General features: G+C 39.8%; 1 protein-coding gene across 1 annotated transcript; it reads right to left on the bottom strand.

Moving 5' to 3' along the window:
• Window positions 1-3,397: 3,397 nt before the first annotated feature.
• LOC126260687 (uncharacterized protein DDB_G0287625-like) lies at window positions 3,398-5,662 on the bottom strand. The gene is made up of 2 exons (XM_049958023.1): window positions 4,582-5,662; window positions 3,398-4,035 (listed from the first exon to the last, which is right to left on the bottom strand). The coding sequence occupies exons 1-2, from the start codon at window positions 5,660-5,662 to the stop codon at window positions 3,398-3,400; spliced, it is 1,719 nt and encodes a 572-aa protein (XP_049813980.1).
• Between the last annotated feature and the right edge of the window lie 7,133 nt (window positions 5,663-12,795).

The raw sequence follows: 12,795 nt of genomic DNA, 5'->3' as shown, positions 1-12,795 counted from the left end.
TTAGTTATCATTATATTATGTTGTTTTAGTGCACAAAGGGTTTCAAATGTCTGTGGGGATGCAGGCAGCCCCCTCGGCTTGTGAGATAACGGGTATTCTAGGAAGTAACAACCTGGGTGAGGTATGCTTGCTATTCTGAAAGGACCTGAATATAATAGCTGCCATTTTCTGTTCAGTTGTTTTAACTTTGTAGACTTGGGATGTGAACGCAAAAGAACAAGGTCATCAACCTGATAGGTTTGTGTATTTGTAACATATTTGTCATACTTCTCTTTCCTGATCTTGGCTTTATTGCACAACGTAGTGTATGCCTGTCTTACTTTCTCTTCCAAAGGTGTGTGTGTTGTGGATGCGGTTAGCTTTGGAATGAGCATAGCCCACTTGTTCTGTTCAGGTTTGTTTAATAATAATTCCTGTGGTGGGTATCCTGTCGAGGCATGAGGCAAATTATTTACTATCTGCTCAAAGGGTGCTAAAAATTCGATCCACTTTGTGTGTTTACGAGGTGAATGTATTCTCATAAATTGACCAAACTCTCTAAAAATCCTTTCTACAGGGTTCCCTTCTGGGTGAAATGCTGATGTAAGAATATGTTTGATGTTATGTGTGGCAACAAAAGATTTCCATTTTCTTCCCGTAAAATAGGGTGCGTTATCCGTGATAATGCTGTGGGGTTTGCCAAACCTTGTAAAGTAACTGTTAGTCAAACGTCTAGTAATAGCAGATGCGTTGACAGTGCGGATAGCAAACAATTTTAAGTATTTTGAGAAGACATCAAATACAGCAACGATGTATTTCACACCTCCACGAGCTCTGGGATAAGGTCCAGCGATATCCAACGATACTATCTCCAAAGGTCGGGTTGGTACAATAGGATGTAATTCATTCAAAGATGATCGGTTGGAAAATTTTGCTTTTTGGCAGATGATACATTTACGAACAATTTGCAACACTCTCCGACGCAGATTGGGAAAGTAACAGTACTGTACTATTTTATCAGTGCATTTGGTGACTCCGTAGTGTCCCCAAGTTTTGTGTGTGAACAGAATAAAATCGTCAACATGCGCGTCGGGTAGACAAACACACCAATGGTGCGAGTCCGGGGTACGCCTATGAAAAAGTACATTTTTGTGTATTGTGTAATATTTTTGTAAATGTGAAGAAGGATCTGTACGTAATTTCTTTTTGATATTTGACCACCTGGGGTCGCTGTCCTGAAGTGAAGCAAAGTTCTTGCACATATTGCGGTAGTATGGGGCGTATGTACCATCATACATAAGTAAGATGTTAAAGTCTGATGTTTGCTCGGAAAGTTCCGAAAAATCCTGTATGCCTTGGGGCAAACGGGACAGGGCATCGGCTACTACGTTTGATTTACCTTTAATGTAAATAATTTCGAAGCTGTATTCTTGGAGTGAAAGGCACCACCGGGTGAGCCGTGAATGAAGCAATTTGCATGATAGTAAGAAAGAAAGGGCTTGGTGGTCTGTGTATATGCGAGTATGTTTACCCCAAAGAAAGTAGCGAAACTTACGGAATGCCCAAATAATGGCAAGAGCCTCCCGTTCCGTCACCGAGTACGACCTCTCGCACTCAGTGAGCGTGCAGCTCGCAAAACTTATCGGTTTGATGACAGATTGTCTTGATTTGGATTGAATTTGAAATAGAAAAGCTCCAAGGCCGTATGATGACGAATCCGTGGCTAGGCAAAAATCTGACGTCATGTCAGGGTGGCAGAGGAGGGGTGCGTTCACCAATGCATCTTTAATAGCCTGAAAAGCAGCTTGGCAAAACTCTGTCCATCTCCAAATTGCGTTCTTTTTCAGTAAAGTTAGCAGGTGAGAGCTGTTCAGAAGCTGTTTTGAAACAAACTTCCGAAAGAAAGAAGATAAACCTAAGAATGCTTTCAACTGTTTGCGGTTTTGTGGAGGAGGGAAATTACGAATAGCATCAATCTTCTTAGAATCGGGACGAATACCTTCCAGCGAGACAATATGGCCTAAAAACTTGATTTCACGCCTTCCTACTTTGGACTTAGAAAGATTTACTGTGACTCCAGCTTGTGAAAATTTAAATAAAATTTGCTGTAACAGATCAATATGTTCCTCCCACGTATTTGTTGCCACGACAATATCATCGACGTACGCCGTGACGCGTGACAACAAACACGGACCGAGAACGGCGTCAAGCGCCTCGATGAACACGCTCGCGCTTACGCGCAAACCAAAAGGCAACACACAAAACTGATAACTGCGTCCTTCACAAAGGAAAGCAGTGTATTTACGACTGTCATGGTGAAGGGACACCTGCCAGTACGATGAGCGGAGGTCAATATTAGTTAGGTATTGTACATTATAAAATTTTATCAACTGTTCATCCAAGTTGACGGGTCTTGTGTTAACGGGTATAATAATTTTGTTGATTTCACGTGCGTCTAGCACCAATCTGACATTGCCATCATGCTTGCCTACCGCCAGGATAGGACTGCAATAAGGGGAATGTGATTTTTCTATGACACCCCAGGTCAACATACGCTCGATTTCACGTAAAACTGCAGGTTTCTTCGCCCATGGAATATTATAATGTGTCCTACAATAAGTCTTATGTGGCTTAACATCCATTTTGTAGCTATAACCTTTGATTACACCAGGCCTCTCACTGAAAACTTGTGCATAATCACATAATAATTTGTACAATTCTTCTTGCTGTTGTTTCGTTAAATAGTCAGATTCGACACATTTCTGATACAATAAATCCTGCTCAGTGTCCTGATAGTCTGAATCTTCAGGTGTTAAATTACATACACTAACTATGGTAGGACATATCAATTGAAATTGACTTACTTCGTAATGTTTTTGTCGTGGTTCAATCGTCTTGTTAAGTTCAACATTAATTAGTTGTTCTCCTACGGATAATTGACATATGCCATTACTTAAATCTATGATTGCTTTGTGTTCATTCAAGAAATCCATCCCTAGGATGCAGTGTACGATAAGCTTGTCTACAATCAGAAAATTACACTTGAACTGTGTATTGGAAAATGTGAAGTTAACAAGGGCTTGCATGCATATGTTCTTAGATTTAGTACCTGTGGCACTAACCACGTGGCAATTCTGTACAGGTAAAGTAGGTATGTTTATAATTTGTTTCAATTCATTATAGAATGCGGTTGACATCAAACTTGCAGCAGCACCAGTATCGAATAAAATTTGTACATCATAATCGTTAAACTTAACCCATGCCGTAGCTTGTATGAATTCTTTTACACAACTGCCTGATTTAATGTTTATCTCGTTGGTTAATTCCTGTTCTGCTGTCATTTTGTCATCGTACCTGAGGAAACAAACCGTCTCAGCCGTTGCGCTCTTACAACACCTCACAACAGAAGCACGAGCGCTTAGCTCGGTCGTCGACTGTTTTCCGTCGTTTGCTGTGTTTGGCCGGGTTCATTGACCAGCTCCACTATGTTTACATTCCGGCCGGTTGCCGCCCACGCGTCAGCTGATGGCGCGCCGCAATTGTTATTGCTACTTCGTGGCGGGGAGTGCATAACTGTACTAGGGAACGGGGGCGGATTCCGTGGAGAGTTATGATTTGTCATGCGTGAATTTTGTGTGTTCCACATATTATGTCGGTGATTGTTGGGATTGCTATTGTTTTGGTGGTAATTATGTCTGTTATATGTCATGTTCCTGTCAAAGTAGCCCGGGTTGTACCGGTTATTCTCACGTCTCCTATTGTTGTTGCTGTTGTACTGTCTGTAATTTTCATTTTGCTTGTAGTTACCATTTTGATATGGGTGATAATTATTGTTATTATTATTATTCCACGAATATCTGCGGTTGTTCCTACTGTCATACACGTTTCCATTTGAATATGTTTCGCGCGCAGGCATCGTATTGTGTCGCGGCGCGGACGTATGGTTCCACCAACCACCGTCACTACAGTTCCTTTGGGGTGGGTGCTGATTTTGTTTACTAATATGAATAAAATTTGAATGGTGTGAATCGCCTCTGTAAACTACGTCCATTTGATCTAAGAAGTTTAAAAAAGTCTTAACGTCATTCTCCGGTACTCCTATTAATCTGTCTCTGTATGGAAAGGGTAAGTGGCTCTTTAAAGTGTCAATTATAGCTGGCAAGTCGGCTGGTTTGGACCAGTACAGTGTCTTGTCTAGGTACCTCTCAAAGTATTGTCTTAATGTCTCTTTTTTAGGGTCATAGGTCTCCGGGTTGCACACTTCTCTCCTTAGACTCTGTTGCTCATTCTCGGACCAGAATTCGTCCAGGAAGGCTTGTTCGAACTGTTCAAATGTAAGGCACCGCCGTTTCATAGCGGCACCCCACTTAGCTGCTCGTCCTCTCATGAGATTGGTGACGTATCTGATTTTATCGTCTTCTGACCAACTACGTGGAAAAACACCGTCAAATGATCTAATAAACACAATAGGGTGGACTTTGTGCTTGTCCTCACTGGAAAATGTCTGGAAATGCCCATGTCTTACAAACGTGTCATCGGCCATGCCGGTTGGCATAACTGTATTGACGTGGTTTGTGTCACTTGCTACTCTAGGTGTCGTACCGTAATATTGCTCGTTTGGTGGAAAAGAAAGCGGCACATTGTAATTTTGATTGGAAATAGGTGATTTCACAATAGGTGTTCTGTCTGTGTCATTAGCCATGGTTTTAGCTGTTTTGTCGTTTCCTAGCGATGCGTTTGCACCAATCGCCAAACACGGCACAACATTGTCTCGTAATTTTGTCACTTCGTCTTCTGTGGTTTTTGGCCCGTCTTTAACATGTGTCTTTGTTTTTGAAAGTATGTCCTGTGTAATTGTTTCAAGTTTTTTGTCCAGATAGTCGTCACACAATTTACATTCGTGTACAATTCTTTCGGCCATGTTGGTGTCATTGTTTAGTGACGCGAGGTCCGCTCGTTCTTCTAATTTTTCTATCTTTTCTTTGAGGTGGGTTTGTTCGAGAACTACCATTGTGAGTTGTTGGGTAATATTTCCCACTTCTTCAGTCAGCTTTTCTTGGGTGGAGCTAGCTGAAGTGTGGGCCTGAGCTAACTCTTCCACACGAGTGTTCACTTCCTGCTGCACATTAACTATTTGAGTTAACTGAGTCTCACATCGGTTGATATTGTTTTTTGTTTCGTGTGTGAATGTAACCAAGGTTTCTTCCTGTTTAGTGACTCGATCGGACAGTGTCTCAAATCGCTGGCCGAGCTGTTGAGTGGTGTTATTTAATTCTGTCATCTGTTTTGTCGTCCGTTCAAAATTTTCGGTCATAGTATGGTTTAATATGTCAATTTTCTGACTAACGTCTCGTTTCATGTCTGTAAATAACTCTAATAGCCGGTCCAGTTTGTCAGTTTCCTGTGTCCGGTTTGTGTCACATTGCTGAATTTGTCTCATATTCGGTTCTGACATTGATGTTAACAATGGCGCTGACGGTCTAGTCTCGCGTCCATTCCACATTTCGTCATTTAAAGTCGCCATCTGTGTATTATCACAAATGTTGCGAGTTTGAGGCAAAATCATTGCATTGATCTGTGAACTCGTCCATGGAGGGAAACGCGGACTTTCTTGTTGGTTGAAAGATGAATCTACTTCACTTAACTCATCTGCCGAAACTATCTCTACCTTACCGCGTTCCATTGTAATAGGATGTATAATAGTAAGTCAAAAAGGGAATAATATAAGTCTGACTAATAAAGATTTGACTCAAATTTAGGTTGAAATATTTTCTCGTCAATGTAAATGATTGCTCTATTGCAAACAATGGTTGAGAAAGATGCAGCAGGGCGGACAAAATTTTTCATAACAAATGACTGTTTGGCGGTCAAATTCACGATCTTCATATGCAGTTACAACAATACTATAATTACCACAAACTACAATAGAGATAGATAATTTTGGAAAAATCTAGAAGAAAACTACAGGATGCGTGGAAAGGGAAAAATGGATTCTGCAGTTGGCTATTGAATGTTTGAATGAAACATAATTGTGTGACTCACCATTAAATTTTCTGTCCTGCAGCGGCTGGTCAATCACTTCTGCGTAAATCGTATTCGTCCAAATATGGATTTTCTTAATACATCTCCATCGGATAATCACCAAAAGGTCTCAAAATAACAGTTTTTGCATCAATATATGCCATGAAAAGAAAAACAGATTGAATTAGTTACGAAAATTCTTTACAATATTGTTGTATAATCATTTGCTTAGATACAATAAAGTTGGTGTTTTCGTTACCATTTAAACTTCAGTATTTTTTGTTATTCTCTGTTGGGAAAAAATACAAAGTAAAGTTTCAAATTTGCTCAAAAACGACACATCCGAAAATTGCGTCCTGTCGCGGGAGCCAGTTGTAGGGGTTTAATAAAAAAAAATAAATGTGAGAAGAAGAGAGACCGTGAAAAAGGGAAAGAATGAAAAGCTAATCGGACTTCGTATTACAGAAAATCTATTGTTGGGGTGGTCCTTGTGGCGTTTTTGAGCAAAAGTTAAACCAATTTCCACTACAAAATTTTTGAAAAGGAACAGAGAATAACAGAATGTAACTGACAGGGGGAAGTGGCGTAGATAAATCATCCTTTACCAGGTTAACTTGTCTTCTTTCTTGCGGCGTCTCCTTCATTTCTGGGTGAAAAGTCGGCTCCGAAATCTTGCAGTAAGTTTCATTGTCCAAGAATTTATAATGTGCACAAAACCGTCTTGCTCTTAAATACAATTTATTTTAGTTGCTTCTCTCCATCCTCCGAATTTCATAATAACTTCCACAATGTCTACACATTAATAAGTTTATTCGTCTTAATCAGCTCACGTCTGCCTTAAGCTACGGCTATCAAGAGACAATTGAAAACGGATAGAAAAACAAAAAAGGTTACAATTTTGGTATTTTCTCTCTGCCGTCGAGCGCTCATACTGCTGCGACGGGATATTTATATCTGAGGGAACGAATGTAGCGCGGCGAAATTCAAAGTCCCGCTACATGAGGAAGGAGCTTTTGACAGCAATTCTACTCTCACTGAAAAGACAATACCTACACACAGAGCCAGTGTGAACAAGGTTGAATATTTGATTGTACAATGACATGAAGGTTGCAGGGCAACAGATACATAGCAAGTTAGAATTGTGCAAAATCAGTCCTCCTCAATCAGCAGCAATTGGTTTCAGGAATATGCACAAAGATTTGTCTCATATGCAGGTAAGCATTCATTCAACTTCACCAATAGACCACACTAGAGAAAGAACTAGTAGTGAGTGTAATCATTTACCCATGTCACCAATTAGTCATGCAGATTACCAAGTACCACAACCCCTGTCAGTCTCACAATCACTGGGCGGCATGACTCTCACTTTCTTCAGTACTACTCAATGAGAGTCTGCTGAAACATTGACAGTTCCAACTATTTTCATCCAAAACAGAGAAAGTATACACTATAGTTTTTATAAGATATTTTCCTAACATACTGTCCCATAACTTGACATAGGTACAGAAGTTAAATATATATTAGGCCTATACAAGGCAATGCTTTACTTTAGGTGGCAGACATACAATTTGAACAAGCTCTCTTGGACAAATTTTGGTCTTGTTCTGTCCAAGAGCTTCTTCATAGAGAGGTATTTAACCCAGAACTTTTTAACAGTAAGCAAAGGGTCTTAAGTAAGTAATTTGGGCGTTACATCAACAACAAAAATATACTGAAGTAAGCCAATTTCACATACTGATGTCTGGCAAATTCTGAAAGCTAAGTTACCACCTAACGTTTCTGAAAAACTAATTCCCATGCCATAAATGGACTTAATACTGGAATATGTGGTGGGTAAATAATGGAAACTGATTAATAACTGCTGTTTGAATAATTGAAAAAAAACTGATTGGAAAGGATGGCTGAAAGAAATTGGAAGGTAATTTATAAATCTGTACACATATCCTGGGTGACCTTCAATATCAATACATTCAAGGTCGATATTCATAATTTGTGTTACATACTGCTTCAAATTAATTCCACTGTGCATAGTCCTGATTATAACAATGCCGATGCCGGATTGCGCCTCTGCTGCTCACGCAAATACCTCTTGTCTGCTCCGAAACTCCTCATGCAAAATCTCAGCATCAGGTGAAATGCTGAACAGACAGACACCCACATCTCTGAATTAATTTCACCTTTCTAATAATTTTTTATAACACTTTTAATTCACGGTTGAGATACAAATCTTTTAACAATGCCGATATGATGGGACCAAGCGTACATGCACACGGTGCCACATACAGAAAATAAAAGGTGAATATACAGGAATTCATAAATTGAAGACCGTATTTCTTCTTTTTTTTCATGCAGATGTATCAAAACATTCTCTTTGCCATAAAACAACTCAGTAATTTACCTTAGGCATTATGTATATATGTACAGGCTGCATTATGTACAGGCTGCATTATGTACAGGCTGACAATACACTACTTGCCTGTTGCAGTTGTTTTTGTTAAATTTTTGCTCATTTCTTTAACATCCACCCTTGAATTTATGACTTTCTCCATTGCCGTTGTGATTACTGTTACTGTTACCATAAGTCTGTGTGCTGTAACATTGCCATCCATGTTGTACTACGAATCCGTTGTTCACTTCTTGGTTTGCAAATCTCTTCGGTTGTACTGGTCCTCTTTGTATATCAAATCTATTCAGTCCAGTACAGACAGAAAGTATAAGGTGTTGTGTCCCAGAATGGTAATGAGTTATCCCTACTGTGGGCAGGAAGACGGCTCTTTAAAAATTTTCAGCATGTCTACTTGAGACACTGGGTTTGTCCAGTATCTGGTTTTAATCAAATATTTTTCAAACCTTCCATTTTTGCTATTGAGTGGAGCTGGATTGAATACTTCACATCTGAGGCTCTCTTGTATGACCTCAGAACAATATTTATCCAGAAAGGCTCTCTCAAGCAATTCATAGTAGTAGTAATGTTCTGCCATGTCCATAGCCCATAGCAGAACATCATCCTGTGTGTATCCAACAACAAATCTAATTTTCTGGCTTCGATCCAGGTACGAGGTAACACATTTCAAAATGCTCTGATAAAGACCACAGGGTTTGTACTTTTCCATTCAAAGGTAAATACCAGAAATGGCCAGTAATCCCTCATCTGCAGGTAATGTTGACAAACATGCGATGCTGTCAGTGACAGGCATGTTTGTGTGCGCTTGTGCCATAGCACATGGCAATTGTGCTCGCTTGACAGGTACAGCTGTTGCCAAGTGTTGTTGCAGTCTGCAACCTTTGCTATTTTCCTCTGACATGCTAGCCATGTATTGTGGGTAACCAGTGAAAGTATCTAACTTCTCTAAAAGCATGGGTTTGTTTTCCATCAAATGTTGTTTTGGAATGTCAGTAGTTTTAGCAATACTGCATTGTAACCTTTCCTCTGCTTTCTTTAAACCTGAATCTATTTTAGCTAGAAATTGACTTTCTTTCTCTTTTAGAGCTTTTCCTACTGTATCTACATAAATTTTGCACTCTGACTCTACCTTTCCGGCAAGGGTGCTGCTCTTATCCAGCATCCCAGCTTCAGCCTTTTCAGTTATTTCCTTTACATCTGCACATAACTTATCTCTCTGTTTTTTTGGCAAATTCTGAGTTTAAACTTAACTGATCTAGTCTTAGACTTAACTTTTGTACTTCTGTAGGTAAGTTTTTGAATATGTCTTGCAGCTCATTTACATCTGTCAAATTTCTTAACGCATCCACTTGGGATTGTGTCTTCTGAATTTCGGAATATGCTTCACTCAGGTTTTGTAACTCGCCAGTTAATTGTTGCTGTTTATCATCTATGGATGATGCTCTTTCCGTTAACGTATTTATAGTGCATGATATGTTAGTAATTCTTTCTTGTTTTAGCTGTTTACCTAGTTCTGTCAACTTCCCGTATTGATGGTGTGGGATATGTTGGTAAATATTTCTTGTTTTAGATGTTAACCTAGATCTGTCAACTTCCTGAATAGTTTGTCAGATAATTCAGTGCATATAGTTTTGCTCACTTCACTGGACTGTCGACTCTCGACTAATACTATTCTTAAAATTGTTAAATGCCTGATTTTGCTGTGTAAATTGTTGTCCTGTACCCTTAAGTCATTGTGTTACATTTTCCTGAAATTCCAGTTGTTTTGTAAACTGTTGTGTCATTTGTTGCACAAGTTGTATATCACTAATATGTACATTGTTATTACAAACTGTTCCTGTTCTTGTGCTTGCAATGTCCTGAGCAAGTAATCAAAGGGATTTTTGTTGTTGTGCCCTCCTGTGTTTATATATATATATATATATATATATATATATATATATATATATATATATATATATATATATATATATATATATATATATATATATCTCTGTGTGTGTGTGTCTGCTTGTGAGATGTCTGCTTGTGTCTGTATATGTGTGGATGGATATGTGTGTGTGTGCGCGAGTGTATACCCGTCCTTTTTTCCCCCTAAGGTAAGTCTTTCCGCTCCCGGGATTGGAATGACTCCTTACCTTCTCCCTTAAAACCCACATCCTTTCGTCTTTCCCTCTCCTTCCCTCTTTCCTGATGAGGTAACAGTTTGTTGCGAAAGCTTGAATTTTGTGTGTATGTTTGTGTTCGTTTGTGTGTCTGTCGACCTGCCAGCACTTTCATTTGGTAAGTCACATCATATAGAGGGAAACATTCCACGTAGGAAAAATATATCTAAAAACAAAGATGATGTGACTTACCAAATGAAAGTGCTGGCAGGTCGACAGACACACAAACAAACACAAACACACACACAAAATTCTAGCTTTCGCAACAAACGGTTGCTTCGTCAGGAAAGAGGGAAGGAGAGGGAAAGATGAGAGGAAGTGGGTTTTAAGGGAGAGGGTAAGGAGTTATCCCAATCCCGGGAGTGGAAAGACTTACCTTAGGGGGAAAAAAGGACGGGTATACACTCGCACACACACACATATCCATCCACACATATACAGACACAAGCAGACATATTCAAAGAGAAAGAGTTTGGGCAGAGATGTCAGTCGGGGCGGAAGTGCAGAGGCAAAGATGTTGTTGAATGACAGGTGAGGTATGAGTGGCGGCAATTTGAAATTAGCGGAGATTGAGGCCTGGTGGGTAACGGGGAGAGAGGATATATTGAAGAGCAAGTTCCCATCTCCAGAGTTTGGATAGGTTGGTGTTAGTGGGAAGTATCCAGATAACCCGGACAGTGTAACACTGTGCCAAGATGTGCTGGCCGTGCACCAAGGCATGTTTAGCCACAGGGTGATCCTCATTACCAACAAACACTGTCTCTCTGTGTCCATTCATGCAAATGGACAGTTTGTTGCTGGTCATTCCCACATAGTATGCGTCACAGTGTAGGCAGGTCAGTTGGTAAATCACGTGGGTGCTTTCACACGTGGCTCTGCCTTTGATCGTGTACACCTTCCGGGTTACAGGACTGGAGTAGGTGGTGGTGGGAGGGTGCATGGGACAGGTTTTACACCGGTGGGCGGTTACAAGGGTAGGAGCCAGAGGGTAGGGAAGGTGGGTTGGGGATTTCATAGGGATGAACTAACAGGTTATGAAGGTTCGGTGGATGGCGGAAAGACACTCTTGGTGGAGTGGGGAGGATTTCATGAAGGATTTCCTTGCACCTTATTCCTTTATTATATCAGTTCTGTGTATAACTTTTTTATGCCTTTTCGTAAAATGTACAAATTGATATTTTTGATTTTCCTTAGTATTAATTCAGAGAACATTCTGCATAATTTCCTCTCCTGGTTTATTCTTACTGGACAACAATGGGCACAACAGTACTTGTCATACAAATATTTCCACTGTCACAGCATACTGTATATTGGAAAAGTGAAGTTGCTGACATATTTCCAAGTCAGTTCATTACAAGTCATCATAATGATGGAATATCCAAACTACAGGTAAAATTTAAATTATATGTGTTATCTTACACTGATAAAAACTGACTGAGAGCCACAGAAAGACATTTCTCCACTGACCCAATACAATACAGTACTGGTAGAGACATTTGGCTGCAAAGGCAAGCTCCAAATCTTTCAATGCGCCTAAAGCAGAGAAATATCCCAGAATTAATAATGGTTAATTGCTTATGTCAATGAACTTTGGAATGATGGTTGTGCTGTCTCTTACAAAATGATTCAGAAGAAAGCTTGCAAGATAGCTGCCATTCTCAACATTAACAGAAAGGATTTTAAAGCAAGCACTGATTGGGTGATTCATTTTATGAGAAGCAAAATTGCAGTCTATGAAGAAAACATCTTTGTGCCAGTGTTTTCCTCAAGACTGCACAGATAAAGTAATGTAGTTCCATCATTATATGACTATTTTCTCTCCCAGGTTGGTAAAGCTGACCAGATGCCAGTGTTTTTTGATATGCTGCATAGCACATCCATTGCTCCAACTGGCTCGAAAAGTGTCCTTGTGAAGATGTCTAGAGCGAAGAAACTAAGATGCACAGTGATGTTGTGCATTACAGCAGATGGCAATAAACTTTGATTATATGCCATCTTTAAAAGGAAGACATTTACCAAAGGAGACTATGCCACATGGAATTCACTTACAAGTTCAGCAAAAAAGTTGGATGACAGCAGATCTGAGGGTGGACTGGTTGGAGAAAGTCTGGGGAAGATGACTGGGGGCATTATTACAAAAGAAGTCCCTTCTTGTCCTAGACAGTGTCTGGGGTCACCCTTTTGGAAGCTGTAAAGGAGAAAATGAAATGGATGAAATCCCATTCT

This window comes from Schistocerca nitens, chromosome 5, assembly GCF_023898315.1.
Source record: "Schistocerca nitens isolate TAMUIC-IGC-003100 chromosome 5, iqSchNite1.1, whole genome shotgun sequence".
Classification (NCBI taxonomy): Eukaryota; Metazoa; Arthropoda; class Insecta; order Orthoptera; family Acrididae; genus Schistocerca; species Schistocerca nitens.
The sequence above is the reverse complement of the archived record's forward strand: the minus strand, read 5'-3'. Positions and strand labels throughout refer to the sequence as shown.

What these genes read in the sequence shown, in the direction of transcription:
- LOC126260687 (XM_049958023.1), bottom strand. Translation starts at nt 5,662, where the DNA reads ATGGAACGCGGTAAGGTAGAGATAGTTTCGGCAGATGAGTTAAGTGAA. An exon ending in ACCAAACGAGCAATATTACG is followed by an intron (nt 4,036 to 4,581) that starts GTACGACACCTA and finishes TAAACTTCTTAG; the next exon opens with ATCAAATGGACGTAGTTTAC.